At 44.5% G+C, this 15,000-nt stretch overlaps 1 protein-coding gene across 12 annotated transcripts in view; it reads left to right on the top strand.

The window, feature by feature from the left end:
• LOC139406429 (transcription factor SOX-6-like) overlaps nucleotides 1–15,000 on the top strand; it is a 175,252-nt gene that overhangs the window by 102,756 nt on the left and 57,496 nt on the right. For 10 of the 12 annotated variants that reach the window (XM_071148995.1, XM_071148992.1, XM_071148994.1 and 7 more), the window contains one exon: nucleotides 13,531–13,654. In XM_071148995.1, the coding sequence (XP_071005096.1) occupies nucleotides 13,531–13,654 (124 nt within the window). The remainder of the gene's footprint in view (nucleotides 1–13,530; nucleotides 13,655–15,000) is intronic. The other 2 variants (XM_071148998.1, XM_071148991.1) reach the window with 1 other exon arrangement.

Raw genomic sequence — 15,000 nt, 5'->3', positions numbered from 1 at the left:
CATGTGTTCATACACACACACGTCCACATGCACACATACGTGCATCAATCAAATCTAATTGTATTTGTCACATGCTTCGTAAACAACAGGTGTAGACGAACAGTGAAATGCTTACTTAAGGGACATCCCAACAATGCACAGAGATTTTTTTTTTTAAATAATAGAAAAAAAATAACACAAGGAATAAATACACAATGAGAAATGAATAATTGGCCAATATTCACAGGGTACCAGTACAGAGTCAATGTGTAGGGGTACGAGGTAATTGAGGTAGATATGTACATGTAGGTAGGGGTAAAGTGACTAGGCAACAGGATAGATAATAAATAGTAGCAGCAGCGGAGGTGATGAGTCAAAAGAGTTAGTGCATAAAGGGACAATGCAGATAGTCCTGATAGCTATTTGGTTAGCTATTTAGCTGTCCATTTAGCATGTCTTGGGGGAAGAAGCCGTTCAGGGTGTTGTTGGTTCCAGACTTGGTGCACTGGTACCACTTGCTGTGCAGTAGCAGAGAGAACAGTCTATGATTTGGGTGGCTGGAGTCTTTGACAATTTTAGGGCCTTCCTCTGACACCACCTGGTATAGAAGTCTTGGATGGCAGTGAGCTTGGCCCCAGTGATGTACTGGGCCTCATGCACTACCCTTTGTAGCGCCTTGGGGTCAGATGCCAAGCAGTTGCCATACCAAGCGCTGAAACAGCCAGTCTAGATGCTCTCAGTGGTGCAACTATATACGTTTTTAAGGGTCTGAGGGACCATGCCAAATCTTTTCAGCATCCTGAGGGGAAAGAGGCATTGACGTGCCTACATCGCAACTGTGTTGGTGTGTAAGTAAGTAGCCTTGCCTTGTGTGAGCCGGAATGGAGGAGGTGTGAGTCAGTGTGAGGCAGCCTTACCTCCAATCTATCTCCTTAATGCTGAGTGCCTGGTCCCATTTTTATAGTTTTTGGTATGTCTCGGCCAGGGATGGAACTCACAATCTTCCACTCTCATGGCGGACACTCCTTAGTTAATTCCTTAGTGATGTGGACACTGAAGAACTTGAAGCTCTCGACCCGCTCCACTATAGCCCCAGCGATGTGAATGGGGGTGTGCTCGGCCCTCAGTTTCCTGTAGTCCATGATCAGCTCCTTTGTGTCACCGATGTTGAGGGAGGGGTTGTTGTCCTGACATCACACTGCCAGGTCACGGATCTCTTCCCTATAGTCTGTCTCATCATCGTCGGTGATCAAGAAAGCACTCACAAATGTCTACACACACACACACACACTAATCCCTGTAATTGACCTGTTTATAGGGGCTTCATTTGCTGGGTCATTGATCATGTCTTGATCAATAAACTATTGAATCCCTACTATCAGCTTCTCTCTATTACCTCTTCTATTTATCAACCCCGTCTCCTTCCTTTCTCCACATGTTTTCTCCTCTAGTTCGCTCAATCATACTGTTCATCTATTTGCCTCTTGCTACAGTACTTGCTACTCCCCCCACCGCCTCTCCATTTCTCACACTCTTTCACACTCACCTACGAATATCCCCTGCTTGTCTCTTTCATTCTCATTCCTTCTGTCGTAAACTGTTGCAGAGTTTTCTCTCATTCTCCCTTTTCACAAAACTAACTTTTCCAACTGATCCGTCTTCACCACTGGTGCTGACTGGTTGTAAAGACACTGACCCAGAGAGTCAGCCACAGGCTCACTGTGGCTGGGGAAGGCAGTGAGCAAGGGCCCCTTGTTCTCTGGAGGTGTTGTGCTTTTAACAAGGCTTTCTTTTACAATGCCCCCCTCTGCTTTTAATAAACCACAGATCTGAGTTCATTAGGACCGGGCCTCAGGGGGAGGGAGGGTGTGTGTGTGTGTGTGAGACAGTAAAAATGCTACTCTCTAGGATCACACTGCCTTACGGTGTGTTTTAATGTTGTTGAGAGAAGTTTGGTGTTGGCACGTCTGCAGCTGTCAAGAAGTGCAAACATAATCGGCATACAGCAGACCTGGGTTCAAGTACTATTTTAAATTTTTCAGCGTTTCCTTTAGCCTCCCTGGAGTGTCAGGTGGGCGGGGTTTTACACCCTTCAGACTTCAGACTCTATTTTCTCTATTGTTACAGGCAAGCTCAATCGAGCACAGATTAAGTATTTGAAATAGTTTCAAATAGTATTTTCAACCAGGTGTGTCATACAGTGCCTCTCAATGCATTGTTAATGCTCTTAAACATGCTAAGTCATTTGAAAGAGCTATGTAAACTTAGATTGCATTGAACAATGCCATTGAGCACACATCAACTCCATCATCCCAGACACCCTGGACCCACTCCAATTTGCATACCGCCCTAACAGATCCATAGAAGACGCAATCTCAATTGCACTCCACACTGCCCTCACCCACCTAGATAAGAGGAATTCCTATATGAGAATGCTTTTCATTGACTACAGCTCAGCTTTCAACATCATTGTCCCATAGCTTAGGACCCTGGGACTGAACACCTCCCTATGTAACTGGATCCTGGACTTCCTGACGGGCCACCCCCAGGTGGCGAGGGTAGGCAACATCAACTCCGCCCCACTGACCCTCAACATGGGGGTCCAACAGGGGTGTGTGTTCAGTTCCCTCCTGTTCACCCACGACTGCATGGACACGCAAGACTCCAACACCATCATCAAGTTTGCTGATGACACGACGGTGGTAGGCCTGATCACCAACGACAATGAGATAGCCTACAGGGAGGAGGTCAGAGAACTGTTAGAGAACTGGCAGTGTGGTACCGGAGCAACTGTGCGAGCACACCCCCATCCACATCGACGGGGCTGCATTGAGAGCTTCTTGTTCCTCTGTGTCCAAATCACGTTGAGGATTATAATAAATACCACTTTGATGTCATACAAACAAACAAGAGAGAACTCAAGCCATTTACAGTATGAACGTTTATGATCACTATGTTGATGTACAGTTACAAGATGGCACATGTTATACTCTGGGTTGTCCTGAACACAATGTGTGTCTTATTTTGAAGAAAATGAACTGAGTAACACACACTTGAATGGAATGTGTTCCAAACAGAAACCCTACAATTGTACTTGCTTCAGTTCCTCGATGGCAAAGCTAGGAGAGCTCAAAAAAAGCACCTTATAGTTGGATCTTTCCTTGAGTCATAAAAGTGCATTGAAATGACTTTACTAGATGTTGTGCAGAAGAGAGACCAGTTAAACCTCTCACTCAAACCGATGTAATAATTTATTTCCTGTCTTCCAAAATGTCAGTGAATTTTCCTATGATGTTACTGAATGTATCCAGAGTATTTTCAGATTTTATTATCAACCAAAGTGGTGAAAAGTACAGTAAATATATAATTATAAATGCTTTAGGCCCATTTCCACCAGTGTAAAGGGTTAAACACACTGGCAGCGCAGCACCACAAGAACAGCCAGTCTGCTACCATTTATCACCTCCAGACCTACTTATTCTAGGGCCCAATGCTCTAAGGGACTGACCAAGGGCTACTGTTTGGGGTTCATACCCTGGGCTGTATCCCAAATGGCACCCTATTCCCTACATTTTGCACTAAAGAAAACGTAGTGCACTCCATAGGGAATAGGGTGCCATTTGGGATTCAGTCCTGGCCTGTACTGTACCTTGGGGCCATCCAGATGACATCAGCATGATCCTGTGTTAAATTCTGTACCCCTGCTCAGATCTTTACTTCCCAGAAGTAACTTGTTAAACAGATTAAAGATGATTAGAGGCATTTACTGTAAGTCCTTCATTCATAGCAATTTGGATGAATGGAAATGACCAAACTTTTCCCTTTTTATGAATCCAAACGTACAACCGTTTACTTAGAATATGTTGTTTTTCTTTCTCTGGGTGTAATGAGTGTTTGTCAGTCTTGTGTTTTATTGTGAGGGAGTGCCCAGTTCAAAGTGACACCGGTTTCCTGTCATGTGGTTTTAAATGTTCTGTAGAAACAGTAGGGAACTTCCAAGGGTTAAAAGAAAGCTTCCGACAGCCTCCCGGTTACACACTCAAGCCACACACACGCACACATTTCCTCAGGGCCACAAAGTCAGGCCCAAACCCCAGAGGCCGGGCAAAACTAACCAGACTAATTAATGACCTCAAACTCACACTCCTCCTCTTTTCATCGCTTCATTCTGCCCTCTCTCTGTTCTTCACCTACCTCCTTTTGCTTACATTTTTGCTCACTTTTTTTGTGTGCTCCTCATCCCTCCCTTGTTCTTCACCTCCTCTTGGAAGATGTTTATCTGCTCCTCCTCTTCCCTTCGCGTTGCTTTTTCTCATCTCTTTTTGTTCCCATTCTTGATATTTTTTAATTAGCTTATTTTTTTTATTCCTCACCTCCCTATTCTAACATCCAGCCCCTCTCTTCTCTCTTCTCTTCTCTCTCTTCTCTCTTCTCTCTCATCAGTCTTTTCAAATGTTTTCATCTTCACCTTGTATTTTCTATTTTATTTCCTCATATGTAGAATAGTTTTATTCTCTTTCCGCCCTTAAACCTGACCTTCTCCATTCTACCCAGTAGGTAATGTCGTCGCTCCTTACCAATCAGGTGTAAAATGAAGTGAGCTCTCTTGTCAATAGCCAGCATAAGAATTGCTGCCGTGAGGTGAAGTCTGTGCTGTTAGTCCACTAAAGCCACGTTAAGACCTAATAGTGCACACAAATGACCAATAGATGCCACCTCAGCAACCAGTACTGGACACAATGGCTCGTAAAGCCGTTGGACCAACTGCAATGTTGAAACAAATTCAGCAACTATGGAAAATGACAAGAATGGTGTGAATCATTATGGTAATTGGCTTGTAAGGGATTTGTCTAGAGCTAATGCTGCTGTCAATGCACACAGTGACAGAGGATATGTAAATCAGGTGTGTTAGTGCTAGGTCAAAACTAAAATGCGTGCCCTTTGGGTCCCCAGGACCAGGATTGGGAAACACTGGCTTAGTGTATTATGATTTAAAAGATGATGATAATCTGTGGTTTGAAAGCATACAAACTGTAGCTCTGCCTACCAAGCTAAACTAGCCACAGAAATAAGATACGAACGGACAGGAATCTCTCTATTTCTCCCACTATCCCTGTCTTTCTCTTAATTTCTTTCTCTCTCTCTCTCTCTCTCTCTCTCTCTCTCTCTCTCTCTCTCTCTCTCTCTCTCTCTGTCCCTCTCTCTCGCTCTCTTTTGCTCTTTCTGTCCCTCTCTCTCTATTTTGCTCTTTCTGTCCCTCTCTCTCTCTGTCTGTCTGTCTGTCTGTCTGTCTGTCTGTCTGTCTGTCTGTCTGTCTGTCTGTCTGTCTCTTTCTGTCCCCCTCTCTCTCTGCCACCCCCCCCCCCTCTCTCTCTCTCTCTCTCTCTCTCTCTCTCTCTCTCTCTCTCTCTCTCTCTCTCTCTCTCTCTCTCTCTGTCTCTCTCTGTCTGTCTGTCTCTCTCTCTCTCTCTCTCTCTCTCTCTGTCCCTCTCTCTCTCTGCCACCCCCCTCTCTCTCTCTCTCTCTCTCTCTCTCTCTCTGTGTCTCTCTCTGTCTGTCTGTCTCTCTCTCTCTCTCTCTCTCTCTGTCCCTCTCTCTCTCTGCCACCCCCCCCCCCCTCTCTCTCTCTCTCTCTCTGTCCCTCTCTCTTTCTCTCTCTGTCCCCCTCTCTCTCTGCCCCCCCCCCCTCTCTCTCTCTCATCCACAGCCTTTACTGTGCCCACCACACCCCAGTATTTACACAGTAGGACCATTAATACCGTGTGCACACTTGTGTGTGCCTAAATGCATCTGTGCATGCGCTTGTGTCTGAGTATGTGTGTGTCTGGTGGGTAGTTGGGGAAGGGGGCTCTATGTTTTCTTAGGGCTGGGGGAGAGCAGGCCAGTCCATTCATCCCTCTCCTCTAGGAGAAGGCCTGTGCTTTGTGTTTGGTGGAGGGAAGGTATTCCCAGAGGAACACAATGAATGGAGCATTCTCTCCCACCCTCTGCTTGGACACACAGACTTTTTTTTCTCCCTTCATTCTTGCCCTAGTCTCTCGGTGGTGTCACAAGACGTGTGTGTGTGTGTGTGTGAACCTTATAGAACCTCCAGGATCTCGATTCACAGTGTTCAGTTGAATCTGATGGTGACTGTGTTCTTAGAAAAACACACTCTCTCTCACTCACACACACACACACACACACACATGTAGAAATATGAAAGAACATGTTTTTCCCTTTCCATGTGATGGCAATCAAGAAAGAGAATTTGAAAGAAGCATACCGTAAAACTTAAATTAAACGCTGAATTTCAAATAGCCGCCTGTCCCTTTTAATAGCCGGGCAACAGCACACATTTTGGGAAGTAAACCCCTGTTTCAAATAAACGCTGTGTCTAAATTAATTGTTTACAAGGTTAACATGAATTGTTTGAGGTTTAATGTTTGATTCGTTACATTAAGTAATTCTGTAATGACAAAACAAAATGATGGCATTGCCAGTAAGAAACTGCTAACAGCTGAGAACTGCTGCTAGCTAACTGCTGAGAACTGCTGCTAGCTAACTGCTGAGAACTGCTGCTAGCTAACTGCTGAGAACTGCTGCTAGCTAACTGCTGAGAACTGCTGCTAGCTAACAGCTGAGAACTGCTGCTAGCTAACTGCTTAGAACTGCTGCTAGCTAACTGCTGAGAACTGCTGCTAGCTAACTGCTGAGAACTGCTGCTAGCTAACTGCTGAGAACTGCTGCTAGCTAACTGCTGAGAACTGCTGCTAGCTAACTGCTGAGAACTGCTGCTAGCTAACTGCTGAGAACTGCTGCTAGCTAACTGCTGAGAACTGCTGCTAGCTAACTGCTGAGAACTGCTGCTAGCTAACAGCTGAGAACTGCTGCTAGCTAACTGCTGAGAACTGCTGCTACCTAACTGCTGAGAACTGCTGCTAGCTAACTGCTGAGAACTGCTGCTAGCTAACTGCTGAGAACTGCTGCTAGCTAACAGCTGAGAACTGCTGCTAGCTAACTTGCAAGCACAACTTTGGGAAAAGAGACCCCCAGAAATTGTCCGAAAAGGCAAAATCAAAGAAGATAATAATTATTCTGTCAAGGAAAAGTAAAAAAAAAATGTTTTTATGGAAGCATACGAAGACAAAATAAATGTAACACAGTGTGTAAATGACAATGCATTAGTGCAGAAAATCACATCAACTCAAATCAAATTTTATTGGTCACATACACATGGTTAGCAGATGTTAATGCGAGTGTACCGAAATGCTTGTGCTTCTAGTTCCGACAATGCAGTAATAACCAATGAGTAATCTAACCTAACAATTCCACAACTACTACCTTATACACACAAGTGTAAAGGGATAAAGAATATGTACATAAAGATATATGAATGAGTGATGGTACAGAGCGGCATAGGCAAGATGCAGTAGATGGTATAGAGTACAGTATATACATATGAGATGAGTAATGTAGGGTATGTAAACATTATATTAAATGGCATTGATTAAAGTGGCTAGTGATAAAAAAAATTGAAATTTTTACATTATTAAAGTGGCTGGAGTTGAGTCAGTATGTTGGCAGCAGCCACTCAATGTTAGTGGTGGCTGTTTAACAGTCTGATGGCCTTGAGATAGAAGCTGTTTTTCAGTCTCTCGGTCCCAGCTTTGATGCACCTGTACTGGCCTCGCATTCTGGATGAAAGTGGGGTGAACAGGCAGTGGCTCGGGTGGTTGTTGTCCTTGATGATCTTTATGGCCTTCCTGTGACATCAGGTGGTTTAGGTGTCCTGGAGGGCAGGTAGTTTGCCCCCGGTGATGCGTTGTGCAGACCTCACTACCCTCTGGAGAGCCTTACAATTATGGGTGGAGCAGTTGCCATACCAGGCGGTGATACAGCCCGACAGGATGCTCTCGATTGTGCATCTGTAAAAGTTTGTGAGTGCTTTTGGTGACACGCCAAATTTCTTCAGTCTCCTGATTCAGTTTGTCCGTGATGTGTACGCCCAGGAACTTAAAACTTACTACCCTCTCCACTACTGTCCCGTCAATGTGGATAGGGGTGTGCTCCCTCTGCTGTTTCCTGAAGTCCACGATCATCTCCTTTGTTTTGTTGACGTTGAGTGTGAGGTCATTTTCTTGACACCACACTCTGAGGGCCCTCACCTCCTCCCTGTAGGCCGTCTCATTGTTGTTGGTAATCAAGCCTACCACTGTAGTGTCGTCTGCAATCTTGATGAATGAGTTGGAGGCGTGCATGGCCACGCGTCGTGGGTGAACAGGGAGTACAGGAGAGGGCTGGGAACGGGGGGTGGAGATGTTGTTACCTACCCTCACAACCTGGGGGCGGCCCGTCAGGAAGTCCAGTATCCAGTTGCACAGGGCGGGGTCGAGACCCAGGGTCTCGAGCTTGATGAAGAGTTTGGAGGGTGCTATGGTGTTAAATGCTGAGCTGTAGTCGATGAACAACATTCTCACATAGGTATTCCTCTTGTCCAGATGGGTTAGGGCAGTGTGCAGTGTGATTGCGATTGCGTCGTCTGTGGACCTATTGGGGCGGTAAGCAAATTGGAGTGGGTCTAGGGTGTCAGGTAGGGTGGAGGTGATATGGTCCTTGACTAGTCTCTCAAAGCACTTCATGATGACGGAAGTGAGTGCTACGGGGCGGTAGTCATTTAGCTCAGTTACCTTAGCTTTCTTGGGAACAGGAACAATGGTGGCCCTCTTGAAGCATGTGGGAACAGCAGACTGGGATAAGGATTGATTGAATATGTCCGTAAACACACCAGCCAGCTGGTCTGCTCATGCTCTGAGGATGCGGCTGGGGATTCCGTCTGGGCCTGTTTTACTCATGTCGGCTGTAGTGAAGGAGAGTCTGCAGGTTTTGGTAGCGGGCCGTGTTAGTGGCACTCTATTGTCCTCAAAGCGACCAAAGAAGTTGTTTAGACTGTCTGGGAGCAAGACATTCTGGTCTGCGACGGGGCTGGTTTTATTTTTGTAAACCGTGATTGACTGTAGACCTTGCCACATACCTCTTGTGTCTGAGCCGTTGAATTGCGACTCTACTTTGTCTCTATACTGACGCTTAGCTTATTTGATTGCCTTGCGGAGGGAATAGCTACGCTGTTTGTATTCGGTCGTGTTTCCGGTCACCTTGCCCTGATTAAAAGCAGTGGTTCGCGCTTTCAGTTTCGCTCGAATGCTGCCATCAATCCACAGTTTCTGGTTTGAGAATGTTTTATTAGTTGCTATGGGTATGACATCGCCGATGCACTTGCTAATAAACTCGCTCACTGAATCAGCGTATTCGTCAATGTTGTTGTTTGACGCAATGTGGAACATATCCCAGTCCAGGTGATCGAAGCAATCTTGAAGCGTGGAATCAGATTGGTCGGACCAGCGTTGAACAGACCTGAGTGAGGGAGCTTCCTGTTTTAATTTCTGTCCATAGGCTGGGAACAACAAAATGGAGTCGTGGTCAGCTTTTCCGAAAGGAGGGCGGGGGAGGGCCTTATATGCATCGCGGAAGTTAGAATAACAATGATCCAGGATTTTACCAGCCCTGGTTGCACAATCAATATGCTGATAGAATTTAGGGAATCTTCTTTTCAGATTAGCCTTGTTAAAATATGTGGTTTCCAGTTTACATAGAGTCAAATGAAGTTCGTTCAGGGCCATCGATGTGTCTGCTTGGGGGGATATACCAGGCTGTGATTATAATCGAAGAGAATTGTCTTGGTAGATAATGTGGTCGACATTTGATTGTGAGGAATTCAGGTGAACAGAAGAACTTGAGTTCCTGTATGTTGTTATGATCATACCACGTCGAGTTAATCATAAGGCTTACCCCCCCGCCCTTCTTCTTACCAGAAAGATGCTTGTTTCTGTCGGCACGATGTGTGAAGAAACCAGCTGGCTGTACTGACTCCGATGGCGTGTCTTGAGTGAGTCATGTTTCCGTGAAGCAAAGAACGTTAGTCTCTAATGTCTCTCTGGAATGCTACTCTTGCTCGAATTTCATCTACCTTGTTGTCAAGAGACTGGACATTAGGCAGTGGTATGCTGGGGAGCGGTGTGCGATGTGCCCGTCTCCGGAGCCTGACCAGAAGACCGCTTCGTCTGCCCCTTTTACTGCGTCGTTGTTTTGGTTTGCCGGCTGGGATCCGATCCATTGTCCTGGGTGGTGGGCAAAACACAGGATCCGCTTCGGGAAAGTTGTATTCCTGGTCGTAATGATGGAGAGTTGACGTTGCTCCAATAGAAGCTTGTCTCTAATAAGCGCCTGTTGAGTTCAGCAGTTGAAGCAAATAAACTCCTGGGCTATTAATTTAAGTTTTACAGTACAGAAGGCTGGGATGTTTGTGTTTCCTCTCTGCGATCCTCTTTACCCATGTTACCTCAACTTCTACTGCTATCTGACCAGACCACCATGTTACCTTTCCCACTCTAGACTCATTTAACCAGTTGAACTGCGCTCACACATATTCCCCTCATAGTCTCAACTTCTACTGCTATCTGACTAGACCACCATGTTACCTTTCCCACTCTAGACTCATTTAACCAGTTGAACTGCGCTCACACATATTCCCCTCATAGTCTCAACTTCTACTGCTATCTGACCAGACCACCATGTTACCTTTCCCACTCTAGACTCATTTAACCAGTTGAACTGCGCTCAAACATATTCCCCTCATAGTCTCAACCTCTACTGCTATCTGACCTGACCACCATGTTACCTTTTCCACTGAACATTTAGTTAAATAGTTGAGATCAGATAATCAAAGTGCACTTATTATGATGACTAGGTGAGAAAGAGTAAACAAGTCAGGATAAGGAGAGATGGGGGCAAAAAGAGAGAGTAAAGAGAGAGGGGAGACAGAGGAAGAAAGAGGGAAATAGGAAGTGACCGAGATGCAGTGGTTCAGCTTTCATTTGAGAGAGAGACTTTATTGCTTTAACTACTCAGCTGTTAACTTTTAGAGCTTCCAGGCTCAGATAAAATGATATAGGCTTTGTTGAAACCATACACATGGTAGGTGGGTTTGTGTGTGTGTGTCTACTCTCTTACCGCTCTATCTCATCTCTCTGGAAGATATGTGCTTGTGAATCTAAATTCTCTTTCTCTCTCTATTTATCTCTCTCTCTCTCTCTCACTCTCTCTCTCTCTTCCATTTAAATGCTTTATTGGGATAATAAATAATTATTGTATTGACATTAAAGACAATGTTGAACAATTCAAGGTCACACTTTATTTGGATAGTCCAGCTGTAGATGTTCTACACATGGTCATACTATCAACAAACTATTGATAAGCAACTGCTTGCTAGTCTATGGTTACAGTTAGGTTTAGAATAAGGGTCAGGGCAAGGATAAAGGTCAGGGCAAGGATAAAGGTCAGGGCAAGGATAAAGGTCAGGGCTAGGGTTAGTAGATAGTCTGTGGCAAGGATAAAGGTCAGGGCAAGGATAAAGGTCAGGGCTAGGATAAAGGTCAGGGCAAGGATAAAGGTCAGGGCTAGGGTTAGTAGATAGTCTGTAGAGCAGGGATCATCAACTACATTCAGCCGTGGGACGCTTTTCTCTTGAGCGGATGGTCAGGTGGCCGGAACATTATTACATATCATTTGTAGACTGGAAATTGACAGCAAGAAGCCCAAACAGATATAACATTTGACTAAAACATGATAATTTCAAACCTTGCTTACATTTTATATGATCGCATACTGTGCCTTCGGAAAGTATTCAGACCCCTTGACTTTTCCACAATTTGTTACGTTACAGCCTTATTCTAAAATGGATTAAATAAATTACAATCCTTGAAAAACTACACACAAGGCCCCCATAATGACAAAGCGAAAACAGGGTATTATTATTTTGGGAAAATGTATTAAAATAAAAAACAGAAATACCTGATTTACATAAGTATTCAGAGCCTTTCTAGTTTCTACAACTTGATTGGATTCCACCTGTGGTAAATTCAATTGATTGGACATGATTTGGAAAGGCACTCACCTGTCTATATAAAGGTCCCACGGTTGACAGTGCATGTCAGAGCAAAAACCAAGCCATGATGTTGAAGGAATTGTCCGTAGAGCTCCGAGACAGGATTGTGTCGAGGCACAGATCTGGGGGAAGGGTAGAAAAAAATATCTGCAACATTGAAGGTCCCCAAGAAGACAGTGGCCTCCATCTTCAAAGGAAGAAGTTTTGAACCACCAAGACTCTTCCTAGAGCTGGCCGGCTGGCCAAACTGAGCAATCGGGGGAGAAGAGCCTTGGTCAGGAAGGTGACCAAGAACCCTATGGTCACTCTGACAGTGCTCTAGAATTCCTCTGTGGAGATGGGAGAACCTTCCAGAAGGACAACCATCTCTGCAGCACTCCACCAATCAGGCCTTTATGGTAGAGTGGCCAGATGGAAGACACTTCTCAGTAAAAGGCACATGACAGCCAACTAGGAGTTTGGCAAAAGGCACCTAAAGACTATCAGACCATGAGAAACAAGATTCTCTGGTCTGATGAAACTAAGATTGAACACTTTGGACTGAATGTGCAGCGTGACATCTGGAGGAAACCTGGCACCATCCCTACAGTGAAGCATGGTGGTGACAGCATCATCATGCTGTGTGGATGTTTTTCAGCGGCACAGACTGGGAGAGCAGTCAGGAACGAAGGAAAGATGAATGATGCAAAGTATAGAGAGATCCTTGATGAAAACCTGCTCCAGAGTGCTCAGGATCTCAGGTTGGGGGTGAAGGTTCACCTTCCAACAGGACAACGACCCAAAGCATACAGCCAAGACAACGCAGGAGTGGCTTTGGGACAAGTCTCTGAATGTCCTTGAGTGGCCCAGCCAGAGCCTAGACTTGAACACAATTGAACGTCTCTGGAGAGACCTGAAAATAGCTGTGCAGCAATGCTCCCCATCCATCCTGACAGAGCTTTAGAGCATCTGGAGAGAAGAATGGGAGAAACTCCCCAAATACAGGTGTGGCAAGCTTGTAGCGTCATACCCAAGAAGACTGCCAAAGGTGCTTCAACAAAATACTCAGTAATGGGTCTGAATACTTGTGTAAATGTGATTTTTCAGTTTTTATTTCTAATACATTTGCACAAAAAAATTATGTTTTTGCTTTTTCATTATGGGGTATTGTATGTAGGTTGATGAGGGGAAAAAAACTATTAGTTCAATTTTAGAATAAGGCTGTAAAGTAATAATGTGTAAAAAGTCAAGGGGTCTTTCTGAATGTAGCGTATCTCTCTATTGTGCGTGGTGATATACTTGGGAACAGATTTCCTAAATTAATATCACAGTCTTTTATGTCCAACAATAAAGATTTAATGGAAATAATAATATATATGTATATTTTTTAAATCACGGGTCGTCAGTTGGGGAACCCTGCCATAGAGCATCAACAGATGGACTATCTAAAGGAAGTGTTACATAAATACACTAAGAATCATTCATTAGAAACAGAAGAACAAACAGAAAATAAGAAAAAAAACATTTAGAAATATTAATCAGAAAATGTATAAGTAGGACAACTATTGAACTCACTCTGTCTCTCTCAGGTGCAGGGTCACATGCCTCCTCTGATGATCCCAGTGTTTCCTCATGACCAGCGATCTCTGGCTGCTGCCGCCGCTGCTGCACAGCAGGGCTTCCTCTTCCCACACAACATGTCCTACAAACCAGGTACACGCACGCACACGCACCCACGCACACACACACACACACACACCCACGCACACACACACACACACACACACACACGCACGCACACGCACCCACGCACACATAAAATATTTGAGTTACATGTGCCTAAGTAAAGATTTGGCTCTGTCTCCCTCTCTGCAGTATTGCACTCTCTTTCCTTTCTCTGTATCGTACTTCTCTTGCAGAAGCCTCCATATCTATTGTCACTGTGCTGTGTCAAACAAGGTCCTGACAGGATTCCCCACGTTCACTTCATACACTGAACAGCCCAGGATGTGAACCAAATGGCACACTAATCCCTTTATAGTGCACTACTTTTGACCAGGGCCCATACATGCTCAGAAAAAAAGGGTACGGTTAGGGTACAATATTGTTCCCAGGGGTCCAAAAATACACATAAAATACCTTCAGAGGTACATACAGTTGAAGTCAGAAGTTTACATACAGGTTAGCTATGTAATATTAATCTCCGTTTCTCACAATTCCTGACATTTAATCCTAGTAAAAATTCCCTGTTTTAGGTCAGTTAGGATCACCACTTTATCTTAAGAATGTGAAATGTCAGAATAATAGTAGAGAGAATGATTTATTTCAGCTTTTATTTCTTTCATCACATTCCCAGTTGGTCAGAAGTTTACATACACTCAATTAGTATTTGGTAGCATTGCCTTTAAATTGTTTAACTTGGGTCAAACGTTTTGGGTAGCTTCCCACAAGCTTCCCACAATAAGTTGGGTAAATGTTCACCCATTCCTCCTGACAGAGCTCCTGGTGTAACTGAGTCAGGTTTGTAGGCCTCCTTGCTCGCACACGCTTTTTCAGTTCTGCCCACAAATTGTCCATAGGATTGAGGTCAAGGCTTTGTGATGACCACTCCAATACCTTGACTTTGTTGTCCTTAAGCCATTTTTCAACAACTTTGGAAGTATGCTTGGGATCATTGTCCATTTGGAAGACCCATTTGCGACCAGGCTGATGTCTTGAGATGTTGCTTCAATATATCCACATCATTTTCCGTCCTCATAATGACATTTATTTTGTGAAGTGCACCAGTCCGTCCGTCCTGCAGCAAAGCAACTCCACAACATGATGCTGCGGGTTTCAACCAAGAATTGTTAACTTCCTGGTTAGTCATTTAAGGAACAATAGATAACTAACGGTGGAATGTTGTTGTTTATGATGTTCTGAAAGCATTTCAGTTACACAGCACATCTGCAACATGGAATTTCACTCTTTCACACACTTGCTCAGACACACACACACACACACACACACACACACACACACACACACACACACACACACACACACACACACACACACAC

The sequence above is a fragment of the Oncorhynchus clarkii genome, chromosome 4 (assembly GCF_045791955.1).
Source record: "Oncorhynchus clarkii lewisi isolate Uvic-CL-2024 chromosome 4, UVic_Ocla_1.0, whole genome shotgun sequence".
Taxonomy (NCBI): Eukaryota; Metazoa; Chordata; class Actinopteri; order Salmoniformes; family Salmonidae; genus Oncorhynchus; species Oncorhynchus clarkii.
Note: the sequence above shows the minus strand (reverse complement) of the source record. Positions and strands in the feature narration are given on the sequence as shown.